Here is a 23,569-nt window from a genome sequence, read left to right on the forward strand (position 1 = left end):
GTGCTGAAAAAAGTATACTGTATTTCCTTCCCTCCATATATAGGGCTGTATATGTTACAGCCCTGTATATGTTTATTAAAAATGCAAAACAAAAATTGGCTAGAAAACTCTAAGTTTTACAGACTACCTATTTACACTTATATTTCCTAATATTCATCACATTGTTTTGTAGTTTAATGTTGTCTAGTTTATCATGTTCAGTCTGTTATATTGAAATATTAATACATAAAAAAACTTTTCAGAAACTCAAAACATATGTACAGTCACCCTCACCAGTAAATCACTTTGCTAACCTGCGCTCATTAAATGCTAATGCAAAAAAAAAAAAATGTCTAACTCTCCCATGAGAGGGTGGACATGTGTGCATAGTTTTTGCCACATTTTGGATTTTTTTTTTTTAATCAGTAGCCTTTTCTCACTCACTCACTCTGTCCATTCCGCTTAATCTTGTATATAGGGTTGGGGGTCCTGGAGCCTATTCCAGGAGACTTAGTGAACGAGGTACACTATGGACAGGGTGCCAATCCATTGAAGGGCACACACACATACACACACGGACTACAGGCAATTTGGGAATGCCAATTAGCCTAATCTGTGGGAAACCGGAGTACCCGAAGAAAACCCACTAAGCACAGGCAAAAAAAAAGCAAAGGCACACAGAGGTGGGAATCGAAACCAAGCCCTGGAGGTGCAAGGCGATAGTGCTAACCACTAAGCCACCGTGCTACCCAGCCTTTTAAATTGTTAAGAAGAGGATATTTATTTATTATTATTATTATAATATATAATTATAATATTATAATATTATAAAATGATAATTATTATTATATTATTACTTTGTTAAAATGTACATTATATAATCACTATGCACTTTATAGTGATATTGACCCAGATGCAGTGTGCTGTTCTTTTATGACCTGGTATAACACAAAATGTCCAAAGTCCAGAGTCTCATTCCAAGATTCCTTATCTCATGCAAATATATTTTGTCACCTTACTGTATATAATACATGCACATAACCTAAATTTATATTGTCCAAGCACTTCTCCTAATTCACACTGGTTTGTTTGAAAAATCAACATCCAAACAATTCTCAACAAATCAACATATCTTGCTCACAAACCAAGTCGTGCTCCAGTTTCTTTTCTCCTCCACACACACACACACACACACACACACACACACACCATTTTAGAAGAGTCAAATGACTAGGCTGCATTAAGCAAAAAAAACAACTAAGGAGATTTGCAGTTACTGGACCTTCAACAAAAAATGGATGGATAGTGCTGAACCGTTCCAACTTGTGGTTGGAAAAAAAAAAAAGGAATGGAGAACACTTAAACAATTGGGGAAGCTGTATGGTAAAAAGACAGCAGTAAGCTATGTTCAATAGTAAAAGAAAGCATTTCCATCCCACAATGTGTTGAGAACTCACAGAACTGCAAGTAAACAGAGCACTTTTCACACCTTGCCCTTTTTTATCTATTATATTACAATACTGTACTATTATACTACTACTACTCTACACAATGTTCAAAAGTAAAAGTTTACTCTTTACTCTTAAATATAAAAAATGCTTCAATGACATAATTTGAGAAACGAAAATCTGTTTTCCTGTATTTGCCAGCCTGGGAGAAATATGGCGGTATCAGAGCAACATGCTAAAGCGACCAGCTAGATGAATTGATGGTTATGTGCCAGTCTTTGGGTATGAATAGACATTTTATCAGGTAGTCAAAAATAAGGGCAAAATCCTTGACAAATTTGTACATCTGGACCAAACACAAAGTCTGGTTTCTCAAGGACTAGCTTTCCTACAAAAGACTACTACAAAACAGACCAGAAGTCTCTAACAATGTGTAAGTTATATATGTCTCACTGGTGAACATTAACGTAGCACCATCTTTTTTGACCAAAGCAAGAAATCTTTAGGCAACGCACTTCCCTAATTTTCCAACATAGAAGGTTAACCTTGTACTCACGTCCCATAACACCTCCCAACGCAGGCCAACGCTACATTTAAGAAAGGGCATTATTTGGTCAAATTTACTTAAATTTAAAATTATATAAATAAAAAAAAATTACTTTATTCTATTTCATTTGTTTATAATAAAAATATACAAAATGTTACCTTTATTTACTTGAGAGGAAATTCTGTTTCTAATTTAAACATGTTGATACATGAACATCGTTTTTCAGTGTACATTTGGGCATTTGGCAGACACTCTTATCCAGAGCGACTTACATTTTTATCTCATTATACATCTGAGCAGTTGAGGGTTAAGGGCCTTGCTCAAGGGCCCAACAGTGGCAACTTGGTGGTTGTGGGGTTTGAACCTGGGATCTTTCGAACCGATCTTCAACCACTGAGCTACCCCTGACCCCACTGTACTGTAGATGCAAAACTGAAACTGGTCTCTCTAAAGCTTTTTTGCTGAATTAATGTATTTACCTGGTGCTTAAATCAAGGTTTTTGCTTAATGTACATCATCCACATTTGTAACCAACATCTTACAGATCTTACAGAATTTGCTAAAGATCTGAAGAGCTTCTGCATGTTTGTTGCTATATTTTTAGTTGCCATGCAGTACTGTTTGGTGCAGAGAGTAGCAATTTGAACATTGTATCAACTTTTTATCTGCCATAGGGAAAAGATATTAGGATCATCCTTGGGAATGCCATACTGGGCAGGCTGTGGCATGTTCTCCTTAAGGGAATTACAGGCATGCTGTGCTAGGAAGTACGCACTGGTTCAACTTGTGAGTCAGATCCTCAAGAGACAAAGTCTGTGTGATTCCTACCAGCCCTGGGGATTAAGGGACAAATTAAAAATCTCTGAACATATTAAGCTATTTCAGATCTGACGCATACTACCATATCTTATGGCTGCCAGCTGCAACTGCCATGTTGAATTTACTGATAATGAGAGCGGGATGAACTCTGATGTGTACTGTATATCATCTACACAGATTCAGACAAATGGTTCAAAAGGTACCTGCTCTCCAGGTATTTATTAAATGCAAAGGGTTTTTAAACAAGTGTTATTAATATGTAATTACTGATTGTTAAATTATATTTTAAGTGCAGAACAAATATATAGAATGCTGTTATTTCTGCACTGTTTATCCGAATAAACTCCAATGTACTGTATTAGAAATATAAAATAACAATAACTGTTCAATTCAATTCAATTCAATTTTATTTGATAGCGCTTTTAGCAATTGTCATTGTCGCAAAGCAGCTTTACACAATCAAAAGAATTATTTAGGTTTGTATGGAATGTGAATGTGTATGAATCGAAATGGTCAGTTTGTCCCTGGTGAGGGCGACAGTGACAAGGAAAAACTCCCTGAACTGGACCCAACTGAATATCCTATAGTATATCAATGCCAGTTTCTTAGGTGAAGTAGTTTGGAAGTTGCAACATGCCAATTGAACTTTTTTAAATTTATTATTCAAACTGTTTTTCTAATTACTTAGTCTTTAGTTTGATAAAGGTTGTTTAGGAACCCAAAGGAATGGCTATTTTTTTCCTGGCCTGAATAAGCTTGTTGGTTAAACAGTAGAGATGGTGAGAGAAAAAGGGGAGCTATTAGGTTGTAATGATCACATCGACAATCTGAAAGGGGTCATTGAGTTTGGCCTCCCTGGTGGATGTGTGACCTATGACAGCATGAAAAATATGAGAGAGATCATGTGTAAGACCTCCTTCTCTGTTGGGAAAATGGTTTTCCCCTTATTCATCTAAATGGCTTCTTTCACTCCTCTCTTTAACCAAGACCTCAGGAAAAATTGTGATTAAACCACAAATCTGGTTAATTTTTAAGAACAATTTCCAAATGCCCACAGGTACCACATTCGTCTGTAGCAGCAATACTACACAAGTGTAAACATCATGAGAACACACAGTCATCATATGGCATCATAAGTAGGAAGATGCAAACTTTGGTATAAAAAGTACAAATAAATTCCAGAACAACAGCACAGAACACTGTGCACAAAAGTACCAAGTATAGACATAGTACAAGACCAATATAGACATAACATGAACAGCTGCTCAGCAAGGAAGAAGCCACTGCTTCTTCAGAAACCGTCAGACGGCTTTTTGCAGCTGCACATGGGGGCAAAGATATTCTGAAGAAACGTCCTCCAGTATGATTGAACAAATATCAAACTCTTATGCCATAATGACCATAGAATGCTGTGCATTGTTTTTTTTTTGTATGACACCATTAATGGTCTAGAGAACTAGCGTGAAGATGCTGTTTTTGTTGTTGCTTTGGATGATTAGAGCATGTCTGAAAATAGCAGTTTTTAACAACATTGAGCTTAAACCCAAACTCTGCGTTAACTAACCTACCCTGACCTGTAAAACTCTAGAGTTTACTTTAATCAATTCTGAGTCAAGTTAAAGCCAATCAATAGAACGCAGATAACATGAGTTACCATGGCAACACAAGGGGGAAAAAACACATACTGCACCCAAGTAGCTTTAGAAACATTAATGATTACAAATGCAGAATAAGTATATACTGTATTTAAGGAAAAAGAAAAAAGGTGCTTCATATAATACAGTACACTTATGCTATATTGAATATGAGAATATATAAAACATGTATATGATATGATATGATATGATATGATATGATATGATATGATATGATATGATATGATATGATAATAATGAAGCTTCAGCTAAACAAGTAGAAAACTAACTTGGCAGCAACACAAGCTGAAATATACAAAAATTAATTCATCCATTTAAATTTTGATTTATTAGCCTATTGTGTAGGGTTTTATGTATTTGAGTGTTGATATTTATAAGAAACAATATTAAATACTGGCAGTGTTGGGGGGGCTGCACATATGCCTGTTTTTAAGTCATTAGTGTCATGTTTTTTTTTGTTAGGATTTTCAGCCACCCCAACACTGCCAGTATTGCATAACACCCAAATGCATGAAGACCTACACAATGGGCTATTAAATCAAAATAATGATATTTATATCTATTATGTGTTTTAATATTAGCTTAGCGATGGCCACATATAGCTAATTCAGGGTTCAGTTTTAGGTCCACTGCTTTTTTCCCTTTACATGCTTCCTCTGGGCAACATAATCCATAAGCATGGTATTAGTTTTCATTGTTATGCCGACGACACACATATGTCTCAGCAAAACCTGATGAGAAAAAACAGCTTACTAAAGTTGAGCAATGTGTGCAGGACATACTATTGTAATGCCTTACTGTCTGGTTGTTCAGCTAGGTGCATAAACAAGCTTCAGCTAGTTCCAAATGCAGCAGCGAGAGTCCTCACTAGAACCAGAAGATAAGCACATCACCCCTATCTTATCTTCACTGCATTGGCTCCCTGTGAAACTTCGTACTGATTTTAAAATACTACTCTTGACATATAAAGCATTAAATGATCTCGCGTCGCAGTACCTGAGCAAACTGCTAGTGTCTTACGAACCGCCACGCCTACTTCGATCAAAGGATGCAGGCTGCTTGTCAGTACCGCGTATTATGAAAACTACAGCTGGGGGCAGAGCTTTTCCTTACAAAGCCCCAAAGTTATGGAATAGTCTTCCAAATAGTGTTCGGGACTCAGACACAGTCTCAGTGCCTAGGTTTAAGTCTAGGCTAAAAACCTATTTATTTAGCCAAGCATTTTTATAAATAGATTTGCCTTAGGTAAAGGAGCAGATCTGGGGGACTCATGGACGTAGAGTATTATGGTGAACTGGTATGTTTATATGCTGTCATCCTCACTCTCATTGATCACTCTGGTTTGCTGACGGTGAGGTGATTGTTTGCTTTACATCTCAGGAAGCCCTCATGTTTGTGTTTTCTTCTGGCTCTTTCTTCTTCTGGCTCTAACTATTATGCTGTCATAGTTAGTCCTGCCGGAGTCTCTGCTTGCACTCTACACTCTACATTCACATTATACATTGTGTGACTGGGACTATAACTAACTGCCATCTCTCCTCTTCTTCTCTTTCCCCCTCTTTCTCTTTCCTCTCTCCTCCTGTCTCCCTCTTTCCCCCACTTCTCTCTCTGTCGAGCTACACATGTCGTTCCTGAGCTGCCAGTGATCCAGACTCCCTCTGCCCTCTGGACCTGTCTGACCCATTCTGGTGCCCTGCTTCTGGCTGAAGATCTCGTCACATGGATGCCCCGTGTGCCTCTCTGGGATGCGTCTGGTGTCTGGGGATGATTTTCTCTACCTAGAAGATGGTTCTGGCCTTGACTGGTGTTGACAAATGTTATGCTGGGGACTTGACCGTTCGATAGTTCAGGACTGGAACTTCTTACAAGTCTACCTGGGTCTTCAATAACTACCTGGACTCCATATTAACATCAATTAACATCAACTATTATAGCTGAACTGCCTCCCACCCTACACACTGTATAAATGCAGATCAATTCCTGCTTTCTGTTTTACCCAAATGAGGATGGGTTCCCTGTTGAGTCTGGTTCCTCTCAAGGTTTCTTCCTTTTACCATCTCAAGGAGTTTTTCCTTGCCACTGTCGCCCTCGGCTTGCTCATCAGGGACAAACTGACTATTTTGATTCATACACATTCACATTCCATACAAACTTAAATAATTCTTTTGATTGTGTAAAGCTGCTTTGGGAAAATGGCAATTGTTAAAAGCGCTATACAAATGAAATTGAATTGAAATGAATTAAATCCATCTTAGACACAACTTGGCTCTGATTTTCTTGTAGCAGGTCAATTCTTTGCAATTAACTGCTACACTTTTTGAGTTTCTCTGAGTAATATGTGGAAAATTGTGATGTAGGCTAAACAAAGTTGTAAAAAACATTATTTTTATTAGGATGGAGCACTTTTCTGGATAAAGTTATAATTTAGTTGTCTAACCTTGTTCATCTTTTAGCAATTACTGATGATGTAATCTGTCGGCTGGAGAATTCTGCCATACCAGATGTCCATGCAGTTGTGTGTCCTCTTAATACCTTACAATTTATTTCATAATGGGCTGGGGTAGGAGAGATTTTTTTTTTTTTTACAGGAACATGATGAAGACACCCTGTGAGCTAAACAGAGTGAGGAAATATACTGAGAGGCCTGTTTGGATGTACACATTATATAAAAAAAAATAACAGTTGATGATAATATAATAAAACTTGCATCTTCTTTTTCGATAATTGGAAATTACAACAAAGAAGAGAGTCTTTAAGTTTTGCAGCACAACATAAAACATTACTGACATACTGTTCAGCATAGAAATAAAACTGTTGGAACATCAGTTAAAGGTTGACAGGGTGCCACCAGGTTAATGATTTTACTTATCTTGGCAACATAAAAATATTAATAACTGTTTGTTAAAAAACTTCATTAAAAGAGGTAATAGTCAATCAGAAATGATGGGAGCATACAGTGTCTCTAACTGCTCTTCCATCTTGTGTATCCATCTTGTAGAGGGTCAGAATCAGTATCAGGATCAGTCACTGGCTTTGTTTTTAGTAAGTATTTCATTGTGAGAGTCACATCTCACATCCTGACAGAGTGTTGCCTTGTAAACCTGCCAGCATCATCAATGTTAAATAGAAACTTCAGTTGGAAATGAAGTGCAAAAAAAGCACACACCATCTCTGAAGGGGAGGAGAAACTTTGGATAAGTTTAAGTAAACCCGATTCTGTTGCCCAAGCAACTGCCTCCGAGTTGACCTGAACTGGCTTTTAGTTTCCATGAAATTAGGCCCAATTAACACTGAGTTTTCACTAAACACAATTTCTAAGACCTCTTCCAACAGGCAGTAGACATTAACATTAATGTATACACAAACTCTGTCACCAACTATACCAGTGTGTGAATAGAAAACACGGTTTCTAAAGCCTGTACAAGATCCTTCTCAATCCAGAAAAGTGGTGACTTGAGATGAACACAATCTACAGTATGTTTGGTTTGAGACAAGCAACACCTTCCCTTAGTGAAATTCCTGGCAGCATCAGATTCTTTAGGATGGTCAACCCATGTAAGTTAACAGGCGCTGATGATGGCCATGTCCTCAAAGCATGTGCCAGACAGCTAGCAGAGGTTTTCACAGACATGTTTTATCTTTCCATACGTCGGACTGTGATCCCAACATGCTTTTAAGAAGACCACCATTGTTCCTGTCCCCAAGATGATGCAGGCAAATTCCTTAAATCACTACTGCCCTGTAGCTCTGACATCCAGTCAAGAAGCCCTTCGAAGCCACTTGTCAAAACCACATTTGTTCCCCCTTTCTGGCCACCATTGACCCACTCCAGTATGCAGTATATAGTACTGTGCCAAAATCTTAGGCACATATTAACTTTAGTACAAATTTTAATATCCGTATATGTTTTTCATGCCTGCATTATTATGTACAAGACCAATTCCAAACATAAATTAAAAATTTATTTAATTTTAAATAAAAAATGAATGAATAAATAAAATTACAGAAGAATATTTGCATACCATCTATTTTGCTGCACAAGTCTGTATATAACATTACCAATTATTTTCAAGTAAAGACTTTTGACACCAAATACAGACTGTGTTTATCTGTTTTTTTCTTTTTTTGAAGGCATTTCTGCTTAATTTTTTTGTATATAATGTACAGTAAGTAAATCAGCCGTTAGGTAGCGTGCTGGAGAATCAGAGTGTTTCTAGTTGTAATCTGTCATAATATATCGCCTTCTTTATAATATTCCTGACTAATGTTATTTATTTATCAATTTATGGTTATTATGTTTGAAATTATGAACATAATTAATGGAGACATGATAAACATACTGTATAAGACCAAATTGTTACTAAACATAATATGGTGCATAAGACATTTCCACAGCACTAAACACACAGATACACAATAGTATATATTTAAGTCCTGTGTAAAGCAGCCCCAAAATATAGCCAAGCTTCTTTCATGTTTTGCAGTATAGGTATTGTGCTCTTTTCTTATGTGAATGTTTAAAAAAAAAATGTTTGGTCTGTGAACATGCATCTGATGTGATCAACCTTCACAAACTCAACCAATGGTTACACACTCAACCAATTATTCTTAATGCACCAACAAGACTAACAATATTCACTGACATATTTGTATTTATACAGTCAGAAACATCAAAAAAGCTTAAAGGCTTGTTTAGGAGTCAACTTTATGTCTTAAAGTTTCAAACATCGAAGCCAACAGCATCAGAAGTCTTTTAAAATTAAAATAGGAATATAGTGAAGATAAGCTATTTCAGGAATTTTACCTTGTTGTTAACTTGACCCTATTTGGATTAAATTCAGAATATAATCACTTCTTCTATAATACAACAGTAAATCCTAATGTGAAATGTTGATAATTGAGACATCAGGCAAATGCAAAAATTAAGCTTGATGTGAAGTAAAATGAACAGTTCATTCACACAAGCACAGGCACGTACCTCACGCCGTACCCGAGCCAGGACAATAATTGAACTATACCCTATTTTTTGATACAGTATTGCTTCTTGAGGCATACATTTATCCAATCTGCGTGTAAGTAAGAAATAGTCAAATGCAATTCTTCATCTAAATATATACATATGTATGGGTTTTGCAAATGCACTTGACAATACTGTTCTTGCAAAAACAGCTGACCTTCATGTCTAAAAATAACAATGGACTATTGTTGTTGTGACTTATTTACCGAATGTCATATGTAATAATTTATAGTTTTAAAAAAGACTAAAGTATTGTTTTAAAATATTGTTTTAAAATGTTTATATGTATTTAACTATACAATGTATGTATGCACATTGTTTTACCATACAGTATACATCTCATAATAAATAAGTAAATGTGTAATATGCATGTGTAATATATACATCCATCATTGTTCTACGTTTTAACTTGAAGTTGCTAGAAAAATTACCATTTAAATAGCCCATGTTTATATACCTTCCCAAAATGGTTGCAAACAATATAGTGTATCTTAGTTCCTATTGTCAGGTGTTTGTGTTTTTTATTATATTAGCTTATACACCTGCAACTCAACATGTTCTTTTCAAACTGAAAGATATTAGCTGCCTTAAATTTCTAAAGTTAGTGACTTTGTGTAAGTTAGTATTATAACACACATTAAGGACTTATATGTTATAAGTTAGTATTATAACACACGTTAAGGAATTAGTAAACAACTGAAATTTGTTGTCTTTGGAATACTTACTTTATATAATAAGGAACACTGTTTGGAGAAACAGAGCGTTCAAAAGGACTTTGTACGGACACTGCAGAAGAAAAAAACTGACTGATCAATAAAACAAAACCAACAATTATAGCAAAGATAATAATAATAATAATAATAATAATAATAATAATAATAATAATAATAAATGATGATGATGAAGAAAAAAAAGAATGCAGTAGTACTGTATATAATAAAAACTTATTGTGCTATGCCTAAATGACTTTCCTAGTGTACCTTCTAGAAACTGCTGAGAACTGGGTCCTAAGTCTTTGTGGGCCTCAATAAGTTGGGACAGATGTTCTTCTATTGATATCTAAAAAAAAAAAAAGACCAAAAAAACAAGTTACTGAGTGAGTTAGTGATTGGGCAATTGTCATACATTTTGTCAGAATGGTTGCAGGAAGGACAACAGCAGATGGAAATGTTGGAAAGGGAGAAGACTCCATTTTCTAAACCAAGGTGCAAAACTGTGTTACAGCATATATATTCACAATCTCTCCTCTGAAAATGTCCAAACCACCTCAATCTGGCCTCTCTGACTTTATCTCCAAAACATTTAACATGGGTTGTTCCTCTGATGAACTCATTCTTGATCCTATCCATCCTTGTCACTCCCAAGGAAAACCTCAACATCTTCAGCTCTGTTTCCTCTAGCTCTGCCTCCTGTCTTTTCTTCAGCGCCACTGTCTCTAAGCCGTAGAGCATTGCTGGTCTCACCACTGTCCTGTACACCTTTCCTTTCATTCTCGCTGATACTCTTTTATCGCACAACACACCTGACACTTTTCTCCACCCATTCCAACCTGCCTGTACCCGCCTCTTCACCTCCTTTGAACACTCTCCGTTGCTCTGGACTGTTGACCCGAAGTACTTAAAATCCTGCACCTTCTTTACCTCTGCTCCCTGTAGCCTTACCGATTCTCCTGGGTCCCTCTCATTTACACACATGTATTCCGTCTTGCTGCAGCTAACCTTCATTCCTCTGCTTTCCAGAGCGTACGTCCACCTCTCCAAATTTTCCTCCACTTATTCCCTGCTCTTGCTACAAAGCACAATGTCATCTGCAAACATCATAGTCCATGGAGACTCCTGTCTTACCTCATCCGTCATCCTGTCAAACTGTTATCCAACAACATTCCCAGAGTTTTTAAAACGTTATACAAACATTGTTAGAATGTTCCCAGAATGTTATCCAAAACTCTATTAGATTGCCCAGATTGCTATGCAAAGGCCAAAACAATGGGGGGAAAAAATCCCACATTCACGATCACAAGGCTTTGCAACACCCTCAGGTTTATCTGGTCATGTTCATGTCCTGTATCCCTATCACCAGAATGGATACATTTATTAATAAAACAAAATACAGTGTTTGAGTGATGTTAATTCTAGTCAGTAACCTTGTGAACCGGCGGTGTAAGGATATATTTATTGGTTTATTATTTGAGTTCCCCATTCTCTACAATACTGAATTATCCTGTATAGGACAATAAAATGCATACCATATTACGTTAATACATGACTTGTTTTGCCCTGCATTTTCTTGAGAATTCCAAAGTTTCATATCCCTCAAGAAACAGCTAGGTGTGCACATTGTAGTAACATATTTACAATGACAAACAAAGATATTTCACTTAAATATTATAGTATGTTATAATTAATAAAAAAGTATTTAAAAACTTTGCTACCATCCAATGGTGCAAATCTATGGAAGTAGTCTCTAAAATTTGATATTTATTTTTTTATTTATTTTATTATAGCTTTAAATGCTGTTTGGCTTAGTTGGAATTTGAGGTTGATGCCCCTAACTTACATATGAACAAAAATAAATAAATTACCAATAAATTAATTCATTACATGTATGGTCAGGTCTATACCATAAAATGTTTAGATTGTAAATATTGTTGATTTTTTGCAGAAGTATTTGGACAGTGACCCCCACAATTAATATGAAATTAAGCACTCAAGATGTGATTCATGTAGAAACTTTCAACTTTCCTCTTTAACAAATAAATTGCATTAACCTTTCTGTTTTTATCAGTCTAATAATAGCCGTATTCACTACAAAAAAGCTACAGTAACTAGCAAATGCAAATTCTTGAAAAGATTTAAAAATGCAACGACCTCCCAACTTTTTGTCTGCTTAATCTGGCCTAAAATAAAGAAGCAGGCCACATATGGCCATGTCAATTATCAGTCAGTTATTAGTCAATTATCCGGTTACAATTGAGCCTTTAAAAATGACCTACTTTTTGTCTGTCACTTCAGTCACCCTTTTATATTCTTATGCTGGTATTTATTCTGCACCATCTGTCCCTTGTCCCGCCCCATATCCATGAAGCTATTTTTGTGTTCATAGCATCGGTCCTCATGAGTTCCATCAAAACCACCTGGCAGGAGTGTGAGGAGTGCCAAACGTTCAAGAAATGTATGGTTTTGGCAAACTTTTTTCCCCCACACAGGTGGCTTCAGATAAATACCATATTTATCATTATAATCAGCACATTGTCAAAAAAACAAAAACAAAAAAAACAGCTATGATTCATAGTGCACACTCAATGTATGCTACTTTTAAATTCTAGCCACGCTATGCTTTGTGTACTGTATACCACCTTGTATTTCCTTGAATTTGTTTTAACGTGTTAGTAAAATTGTTGCATTCTCAACTAAAAAATTATCTTTCTTAAGCAAACATATTTGACTCTTTTTCCTCAATATATGTTTACCTGCAAAAGTCGCCATCGCCTACTGAGATCATCACTTCTCTTCAGATTTTCTGGTGAAAGTTGAATACCAGGCTTTTTTAACTGAGAGGCTACTTTGTTGACTTGATTTACGTCATCCTGAATCGGAGCTATGGTCTCCTGGAATACCTAGTTAATTAAGAAAAGTGGAGGAATTTAAGCATTATTAAATATCTTACAGAAACTTACTGATTTTGACAAGTCCTTCCATATATTATGTGCATTTTGACCAAAGCCCTTAGTTGAGAAATCTAATAGAACATTTCTTTTTCATAATATAGTTTTCTTCCAGAAATAATTTTTGCTAAATAATTTTTGCCATCCATAAATCACAACCACAACCAGGTTATTGTTACTCCTGTGCCATGAATAGTCTACCAGCCAAATAATTATCAAGGTGGTCTTGTGATGGTTCCTTTCTGTTGATGGATGAGGCTGAGGTGGGATGGCAAACTGTGTATTGTGGCAGATTTAGAAGTCTACAGTCTTAGTATTTAAGGCTCCAAAATCTTTCGTTGTCAAAGTCATTGTCCCCTTTCTGTATTAATAGGATTGATTCACAGGCACTATAATAACTGTATGGGCTATTTGCAATTATTATTTAAGCTGTTGTTGAAAAATCAGTTACAATGTACACTGCTCCCAATTTAATCTTATTAACTGCAATTAACTGTCCCACTCTTTCATTGAAAAAATCAGTAGCGTGTGATGCCAAACACTAACCTTAACCATGTCGATTTGGTCACTTAAATTGTCAACAAGCAAGTTTTCAACTGGGTCCCAAGAATTTTTTTCAATTTCTGCTTGTTGTAGCTTTATCTCTAATTGATCCGCTGTAGCTTGAAGTTCTACCAGTCTCTCCAAAGCTAATTCCAGCTGTTGTTGCCAGTCTGCTGCAGCTGTACCAAGGTTTATCCAAAGTTTGTTAATGTCTTCTGCTTCCTTACGCAAAATGCGCTCTACGTTTTGAATTCTCTCCTCTGAGCTGACACCTGGAGAATACACAGGAAGTAAAATCGATCTTCTGTAAGTTCTTGTAATGTAACATTTAATGTAACAATATAGGTGTGTTTCTTTATTATGCGTCATTGTAACAACAAAATGGGACTAGCACAAGCACAGGTCTTCAGCACGCTGGCCTCTATGCAAGCGTCTGATGTCTGGTTCCAAAAACCTCAGAGCAACCAGGTAACCAGCATTCACTGTAAAATTCTACACACTGAACAGTGGCAGTGGCTGGAACCAACCATTAGTGAAAGCAGCTTATAAACAAGACCTGAGTCTGAGATATTCTCACAGAAACTGCATGACTTGCATGCCATCTCATCCAGAGTGTTCTGTTTTGTAACTTTCCAAAACTCTCCATCCATCATTGCCACCTTTTAAAGTACTTGAGAGGTAACACTCAGGTAGCTTTCATGATGGAAATTCCAGCAACAGAACCAATGCAACAAGGCAAGTTGACAAATATGGAAGTACAAGTTATACTTTTACTGTGCCAGCCATTAGCACCCAGTTAAACTATGCCCAGTTTGTCCTCCAGTAAAGGATCTCTATAAGGATCAAATCTCACTCCTCCTGCCTGGGGAAAAACCCACATAGTGCTGAGATTCCCTTTGGTGCGCATCCAATATATCTATCCACACTACATCAACTGCTGCCTGCAGGCCCCTAAGCCCATTTTCTTGCTGTTTCACACTAGTATTCAGTGTGCACACAGATGTGGGTGGAGAGCGAGGTGCCTTCCAGTGAAGGTTGGATGCAGAGGTTTTGCTTAGGTTTCTTAGCCCAAGCCCTAAGCAGTTGAGGCATCATTGGAAAGCGAAAGAGGAGAGCAATCCACAGTAACACCGGAGTGGCAGGGAGGGCCTAAAGATGGCTGTTGCTTAAGAGAGGCCAAGTTAGTTAGCCATCTGGACACAAGCTGGGGTCTGATCAACACTGGCTGGCTTACCTGGTTGAGGGTGTATGATGTTGAAAGACCCGAAACACCCAATGATTTACGAAACATCACTGAAGATGTGTCCAGATGCATCAGCAGATGTTTTTATATAGCGTATTCAACACAGACTGACGATATGAATATCACAGAGATACAGTACGCCAAGAAAACCACCACTTTACAATTGTTTTTTGCTCTTTAACTGCTGTGAAAGCCATTAAACACAGAAGCATATAAAAAGCTAATAACAATAGATACTGCTATCATAATATTACAGTACATATTTTAAGTAAACACATAATCTCCAAAGGAAAAAAACCCTGATTTTTCTCAAGACAATAAGATGAGAAGAAAAAAGAAAAGCAAACAAGGGTTTAATTGCTGTTTATGAGGCATACCTCTTTCAGTGGGGGTTTCTTTCCTTTCTTCACCTGGAATCTCAATCAGAAAACTCTTCACATTATCCAGAGCTCTATTTATTGAAGGTTCTTTTGCACTTAGCTCTCTCCTGAAATCCTGTACAAATTGATACAATATATGTACTGAATTATTCACAATTGTAGTATTTTTCCTTTTTTTTCTTATAAAAGTACAAATTGTAGTGGTATGTACAGTATAGGTAGCTGCATTTCCAGATTACAAATTGCACCAAAAAACACCATCTAATGCCAAAACTAAATTGCAATACAGGACTATAAGACAAGTCTTTATTTGACATTAAGAACAACAAACGTTTTTTTTTATTTTGCATTCATCATTTAGGAATTACTGACATTTTACATAGTCCTTTATTTTGAGAAATGACCTATAAGCAGTTTCCTGCTCAGGTGTGGTCTTTGTCTGTTATTTAATGAAAGATTCAAGACATAAATAGTCATAATATTAAATTGTAATCGATGGCTAAAATAACAATATGGCACATTCTTTACTCTGGCAAGCTCTGCAAAATGCCAGGAAGACCGAAGACAACAGTTTTGGATGGTCACATAATTTTTTATTTGTTAAAGAAAGAAAAATATCCATGACATTTAGCCAAACAAAAAACACACTTAAAGAGGCTGATAAATTAATGTTAAAGTCTACATTAAATACATTATGTCATAAATATAAATACAGAGGGTAAATACAGAGAAAGGTAAGCTGAATCAAATTTGCTAGAAAACTTAAAATCTTAAAGCCTACCCAGTTCCTGAATAAAATTATTTGGATGATGAAACCAAAAAACTTTCTCACTGAAATGATGGGAAGAGAAGAGTATGAAGAAGGAAAAATCGCACATGATTCAAAGCATATCACATGGTGGAGTCAGTGTTATGGCTTGGGCATGTGCGGCTGCCAGTGGCGTTACTAATGATGTTGCTCCTAATAAAAGTATATAAAGTTATATTTTCTGCTTAGATTTAGTCAAATGTGGCAAAATTGATAAGATTTTACTTCACAATAACAATCAATAACACCAAAATATACCATGAAAACAACCCAGGAGCTTGTTAAGAAATGAAATGTTCTAATTTGGCCGGGTCAGTCACCTGCCCACAACCCAAGTGTGCCAGCTTTTAACTTACTGAAGACAAAACCAAGGGGGGAAAGAACCATAAATAAACAGCAACTGAAGCTGCTTTAAAGGCTCAGCAAAGCATCCGAAGAAAGGAAAGTCAACTTTCGTAATGCTGATGGTTTCCAGACTTCAGACAGTCATCCACTGAAACGAATTTCCCTTCAAACTTTGAATAAAAATAATACTTATTTTTTGTAATTATGATAGTATGTCCAACTTGAAGTTTGTAAAAAAATTTGTGATAAATAGTTGTTGTAATATTTTTGTTTAACACCTTAAATTAAAGCTAACATGGTTGATAATTATAAAATAACTCCCTGGTTTTAAAAAACAATTCATATTAATTTATTATGACATTTTTATTAGGGTCCATGATCAAACTTATTGAGATCACATTCTTACCTAATCTAAAGCTTTTAACTTGTTGCTCCACTTGTATTTTAATCTTTGTGCCGTTATCACATAATTGGGTCATAACTGCATAAATGAGCAAGTATTTCCACTTGGGTGTAAATTATATTATAAATTTCATGTTGCATTCTGCAACTTTCCCACTTAATTAATTACTTACTACTTAAGTCAGCTCATAGCCTGAGCTAATATTATCCCGCAATAACTAAGGACACAATGTCTATGTCTTACATAACTGTCCAACTACAATAAGTCAAAAAATTCTGTATATAGATTTGAGCAAAATATTAATATAATACTTACTACAACCCACAAAACACATCCCACACATAATTAAGAACATGAAGAGAAGAAGAGTGCAGTTTTAACCTTATGAGTGATTAGTTGCTGACGAACTGAAGGAATGTCTCCCCCAACTGGTTTCTGTTGCTCCAGCTCCTCCCTCCTAAGCTGTATCCACTGCAGGAAACCCTGTAAGGATATGTGAAAATGCTTCCACTGTTCCATACTATCACCTAAGTGATGGCTGAAAAGAAGAAAATGAAAACATTATTAATTGTCTATCTACAAACTGTATTACATGTATCTAGACATACTAGATTTAAGTTTGTACTTTCTTATATGAAGATGCACCAAGGCTATTTTTAGTGGTGCTTGCAAAGTGAAAAAATCCCATCGACTTAACATTGAGACCTACCTTGACGGATTCTAGCGGTAGAGCAAGAGCTCTCAAATTTACCACATTTGAAAAGGCTTGCAAGCTGTCAGAACATACCCCGCAAGAGGGTATAAGTTGTTTAAGTTGTCCAATGCCTTAACCACTGAGCTACCCCTGCGCGTAATATCCAGTAGCTAAGGGCTACAATATATTAAAATTGTGTTAGCATCATGCAAGAAATATGCTAATCACATTGGGGGTTGCTAGCAACATGCTTATTATGCTAGCATCATGTTAGTGACATGCTATTCATATTTGCTTCATGCTAGCAACATGCTAATCACATTGGAGTCATGCACTAATCATGTTAGCATCATGCTAGCAACATGCTAATCATCTTAACATCATGCTAATATTGTTAGCATCATGCTAATCATGTTAGCATAATACAAGCAACAGGATAATAGTGTTGCTAGCAACATAATAATCATGTTAGCATCATACTAGCAACATGATAATACAGTATGGGGGTAGGCTCATTTTACTCAGGCAACCAATCAGTTATATCCAGATCATTGTTAAGCTGTCAAGCCATGCCCTAGGCCCAAGTTTTGCCACGGCAAGTACATAAAAAAAAAATACTTCTCTAGTTTTAAAAATAGAATCGTCCGAAATCTATATTTCATTTAATAAACCAAAAAGAAACTGCTGTAATGTAGTACCATTATCTATATTTCTATTTAATTTGTGTTCAGAAAGTTCTTTAAGTTTTTGTATTCAAATTTAAACTGAAGGAGCCTTACTGTCTATGCCGGAAGGTTTTGTTGATGTTTTTAATGGGAATTCTAAAGTAAATTCTAATGTGAGTTTTGAAACCACTAGAACACAGTGATGAAAAAACAAAGTCATTTTTCTTTCTCAAAGAGAAAATAAATCTTCCACTCTCTCTATGTGATAAGCAAATTAAGTTCCTAAATACACATGGCCCCCTTTATGCTTCTCAATATTAATGAAACAGTAAGACACATCCTCCTAAATCCATAAGTGATTCAGTTGCTTACAGGTATAAAAAGAAGACTGATAGGAACACCCTTTAACAATGATCCAAAATAAGGGTGTGCTGAGAATTCATAGAATTAAAGAATGAATTCTTTAGAATAAAAAAGGGATGTACGAAACAGATGTGTGTAATCTGCAAGTGTGGAACTGAAGTCTACAAATGGTTACTTTTGTGTTTTTTCATGTTTTGGTGCTAAAACCAAAAAACATTTTGGAACTTTGACATAACATTTTGGCACATTACCCAAAAAGAGGTGGTTCAGAACATTACCCTAACATTCATTGCTTTTAGACAAGCTCTTTTATTGACAAATTCTAACAAGGTAGGCTCTCAGGTCAGAAATGGGGTATTCTGATTTGCACTGTGGGCACAGGCTTGCACTCGTTAACTTTACGTATTTAAACTCCTTTGTATAATTTGTTTAGTCATGTGTAGTCTTGTGTAGTTTTGTGTTGTTCTGCGTAGCACCATGGTCGTGGAGGAACCGTGTCTTCTTTTACTGTGTACTGTACTACTGTAAATGGTTGAAATGACAGTAAAAGTTACTTTGAATTTGAGCTCTGATAGGAAGTTTCATATTCCCTTCCTTCCATGATCATCTGTAGTTGGTGAGCATACACACACATAATAAATCGTACTTGTAAAGAGAATCTGCGCAACGCCTACACAGAGACCAGAAGGAAGTGTGTTAATATGCTCCCAACTGTTTTTTTTTTTTTTTTATAAAAATGCCCTTATATAAAAGCACTGAATTGTCACCCTTTGGCGTCCTTATGGGTGGTAATTTCCCACCCCATAGGTAAGAGATACTGTAAACCTGTTTTTTCTTTTATAGGTGATGTTTATATCCTTGATGAAAAATACGAATATATATATATATATATATATATATATATATATATATATATATATATATATTTTTTTTTATAAAAAATTAAAAAATAATTAAATTAAACAGTCTCCATGGAATGTTTGTGTTTCTCTCCCTCTGCCTGCAGGTAAAGCAACCTGTTCTTTAGTAGCAGGACACTGAGTGCTGGTATGCAGCCTCAACTCAGGAAAGATTGGAGATACAGCCTATAATATGCCTACCTATGTCATCACTGTGACAAGAATGACAGTTTTGATCGAGAGCCAGCCGAAGTAGATTTATGCATGCAAACCCAAAAGAAAAAATCCCTTAGGTGGTCCATACACATTGAAAACACACACACAAAAAAAACTCTAAACATTACCACTATAGGCATTTTTAGGACTTAATCATGTTTCAGATTACTGATAAATTTCATGTCATAGTCTCTTAGCTGTCCATTGTGTGTGGGCTTGAGAAAAAAAAATCTAGATTTTAGACACAGCCCCACATCTGTAAATGGAAATTAAGTGGAAATGTACAATCAGCAACAGCCGCCGTTTTTTATGCTTATAAACCGATCGGGTGAAGGGAGGGAGATGGGATGGGGTAATAGGCTGTGTTGACAGATTGTTTGGTTTTCTGCCCACTTGGGCAATTTTTTTATTATGCAAGCTGAAAAAATATGTCTTGGGTGGGTGATTAAAAAAGGCTAATTCAAAGTATGTGCATGAAAAGATTATATTTAAACTGGCATGGGCAAGAAGCTGTGGTAACAGTAATCAGTGTTAATCATTGAGGGCTTCAAGAGATTCAGGCATAAACACAATGTACAATGTTGTTTTGTTTCAGAATAAAAGAAGGGTAATATTAATTTTACCACAAAGTAAACTATAAAAAAAAAACAATTAGTGCGAATAATGCATGGTGGTTCAGCAAGCCCAACTTATATTATTAAGGGAGTGGAGCTTCTAAAGATGCACTAAAGAGAGAGGTGTGTTTGATTTGAGTTCAAATATAAACAACATTTCCCCAGAATGGATTACTAGTTCATGGAAGTGTATCATACTGAGCTTGTGTCCCATTATCACTCACGACTCTACAGTAATCTAAAGTTCTGCTCTATCTCAGGCTATAAATTGTCTAGAGAGCTGTTAAAAAGAACATTATGTGTCAAAGAGTTTTATTTTAATTAAATATATAGGTAAATGTGACAGAGTTATCCTATTCCATCTTTAAACTCTAGGACTACAATTAAAAGTGAGTATAGTTTTAGTCCACTGATCACATATGTCCAGAAATGAACAGCTGAATGTTAAATGCATTTACATTTATGATTTAAGTATCTGACTCTAATATGTTTAATTAATTATCTGGATCCAAAGTAAGCTGTTATAAGGCACTAAACGGGCAATGGCTGATATAATTTTATTAATAATTTTAATAAAAATAATTTTATTAAAAGAAATCAGGCGATCTGTGTTTCTTCTGTGAAATTTCCTGCGAAAAAGGGCACTTTTCAAGGTACTGTAGAGGGCAAGAGGACAGTGTTTGAGCACTGAATGGAGTCTAAAATGATAAGATGCTAGCCCTATGCATGGGAAATGCATGCATCTGGACCAGCTAGGATCCCCAGATGAATCTCCATGCACTATACTAAACAGCTGGTGAATGAATGAAAAATGTTTGAAATTGATTCTTTTTTAGAACAAGGAATCAATTTCAAACATTTCTCACCTATTCACCTCTTGCTTTCCCTGCTGTTAAAGAGAAAGAAAAGCTTGTTACCCCTTAGAGGGTTAAAGAAAAGTGCAGAAACAAATCTATCTGAGCACAGCATGAAACACTTTGTGCTAACTTATTAGTTAGCACAAAGTGTTTCATGCTGTGCTCAGATGTGAAACAAGTTCATACATTCAGAATTTTCGAGAACGAGTTTCTTAACAAAACATTTTAAAATGTTTTTTGCATGTGGTATCACAATTTTTACAGTACCATGAATTTAGCTGTTCACTGCACAGCTATGGCATAAAGAATTTTAAGCTTTGATGGCCTCCAACTCTCTCACCTTGCATAAGTCCTGCAATATCATGACACATGTGACCAGTTTCATCACCTGTCCAAACTCTATAGCAGCCTGTCTGGACTAAAAAGAACATTCTGCATAGTTCCATCATGTTCCTAAAGCCAATCTCAGTATCTGGAAATAAGTCTAGGAAGGCTTCTGCCTTTTACTGCTGCCAAGTTTACAATTTGTACCATTTAACTTGTTCAGGCTAGGATCCACATCCAGTTTCTCCCTATTCTTTCTTGCATTAGAATATATAAATTGGAAGGACCGGTTTGCCTTGGAGGACCCAAACACAAGATACTGTATTCAGCCCAACAACACTGTTCCTAGCATCAGCACATCACCACTACACATGGACTCTAATTCACTTGTGAGTTGCCCTGGGTGAGAGGCACAGAGAAGCAGTGGGTGTTCTCATAGCCCCATAGGTCAGTACTGGTACAGTATGTTGAAGTTTACCGTGGGGTTACACGTGAGGGTGTATGTCCTTTGGCTTTGTGTCAGGGGAGGGACTCTTACTTTTGCTTGTGCTTATGCAGCACAAGCAAAAGTTTAATTTTAGAGCATTCTGCTTTTGTTGTGACATTGGGTAGGGTGCTGGAAGGCGTCCCTGCAGAAAACTGCTCTATCTCAACTTGACTTTAATGCTTCTGAGGGTAACAATAGACAAATCTGCAGGGGATTAATTGGTAGGAAATTCACCCTCATCTTCAATAGAAGGCATACTTAATTTAGGAGGTCCTCAAGATACTCCTTTAAACATTTGACTAGGTAAGGTTCTCTATCCCTATCCCTAAAACATGATTAAAAAACACAATTTACCCATTTAAACTGGCAGCTGTACACACCTATTCCATAACACTGTCTCCACCATATTAAAAAAATGCAATTTCTGTCATTCCCGTCTCCTAATGTCGTTCTATGCACTTTCTGTTCTGTGTACTACAGTACGTGTACATCTGATAAATCAGGATAAATCTTTTAAGCTCCTTTATGCAGCAATTCAGTTACTATAATGAACTATTAATGTTTTTATAATATTTAATTTTTTTATAATGAATAGTTTTTGGCTATTACGTAGGAATTTAATGAGCAGATTTAAAAAATATGTATAATATTGGTGATAACCACTATTAACTTATAAATAAAAAGATTCCTACCTCATACTATTAACTTTTTTACACAAGTCCTGCCAGCGCCTTCCCATGTTGTAAAGTTGTTTTTGCAGCACTACAGCATTGTCTGCCCTTCCTAGCGATGCCACAATACGCTGCCCATTTTCATCAAGTGAATGATATGTATCTGTTTGGGTGTCAATCTCCCTCTGGAGGTCCTGTGGACATAAAGATGGGTACAACAAGGATATTTCAGTTAGCTGCCTCTGTACTTTGTGCTACTGTAAGTAGCAAAAATGTATAAACAAGTTAATCACATTATATTACACATGGTTAATCGGTGAATGTCCGAAAAACAGGTAGTACAATAATTTAGAATTGTATTCATGTATTACTGTACATTATTTAACATTAATGTATAGCAAGAATAAAGATTTCCTTTTGACTGTACTGTAGAAAACTTAACTTTCCTATTCCCTATCAAGTAAAACAAAAACCAGCATTAAACAAGAAAAGAACACTGATAATCAGACCTGAACACGATATGTCCTCCGGTGTAACATATCCATAAATTAAGTCTTCAGGTGAAAATGCATATATGCTTGACTTCCTAGAGCCCTAGCCCTTTATTTCCATTTGGAAATAATGTGGATCTATCTGGATCTATGTGGATCTACTGTATCTGTGAAGTAGAATAAGTTAAGAGCTAAAATGGAATAAAGTTAGACAAGTGAAGATGGTGAACAGCCAGAAAAGGGATTCTACTATTACTGCTTAGAGGCTTCAGCATGCCTTTTGAAGAAGGCACATTGGGTCTGTTGTTCATGGGGAGAGTGGGCATTGCTGCTGAAGGAAGGCTTAATCCTGAGAACAAAGGCATGTCCTTATAATCCCACTAGTGTGTCTGCCTCTTCAAATTTTTACTGAATATTTGTACTGTTGCCAAGCACAC

General features: G+C 36.1%; 1 protein-coding gene across 4 annotated transcripts in view; it reads right to left on the reverse strand.

The window, feature by feature from the left end:
• dmd (dystrophin) overlaps positions 1 to 23,569 on the reverse strand; it is a 201,531-nt gene that overhangs the window by 66,976 nt on the left and 110,986 nt on the right. For 3 of the 4 annotated variants that reach the window (XR_008355731.1, XM_053477075.1, XM_053477074.1), the window contains exons 56-62: positions 22,663 to 22,835; positions 17,233 to 17,389; positions 15,293 to 15,410; positions 13,676 to 13,944; positions 12,935 to 13,081; positions 10,446 to 10,524; positions 10,191 to 10,251 (exon numbers count right to left, since the gene is read on the reverse strand). Coding sequence is in view for 3 of the 4 variants with exons in the window: in XM_053477075.1 (XP_053333050.1) it covers positions 10,191 to 10,251; positions 10,446 to 10,524; positions 12,935 to 13,081; positions 13,676 to 13,944; positions 15,293 to 15,410; positions 17,233 to 17,389; positions 22,663 to 22,835 (1,004 nt within the window). In the remaining variant the exon portion in view is untranslated. Of the gene's footprint in view, positions 1 to 10,190; positions 10,252 to 10,445; positions 10,525 to 12,934; positions 13,082 to 13,675; positions 13,945 to 15,292; positions 15,411 to 17,232; positions 17,390 to 22,662; positions 22,836 to 23,150; positions 23,320 to 23,569 lie in introns of those variants that run through there. The other variant, XM_053477076.1, reaches the window with a different exon arrangement.

Source organism: Clarias gariepinus, chromosome 18 (genome assembly GCF_024256425.1).
Source record: "Clarias gariepinus isolate MV-2021 ecotype Netherlands chromosome 18, CGAR_prim_01v2, whole genome shotgun sequence".
NCBI classification, from domain to species: Eukaryota; Metazoa; Chordata; class Actinopteri; order Siluriformes; family Clariidae; genus Clarias; species Clarias gariepinus.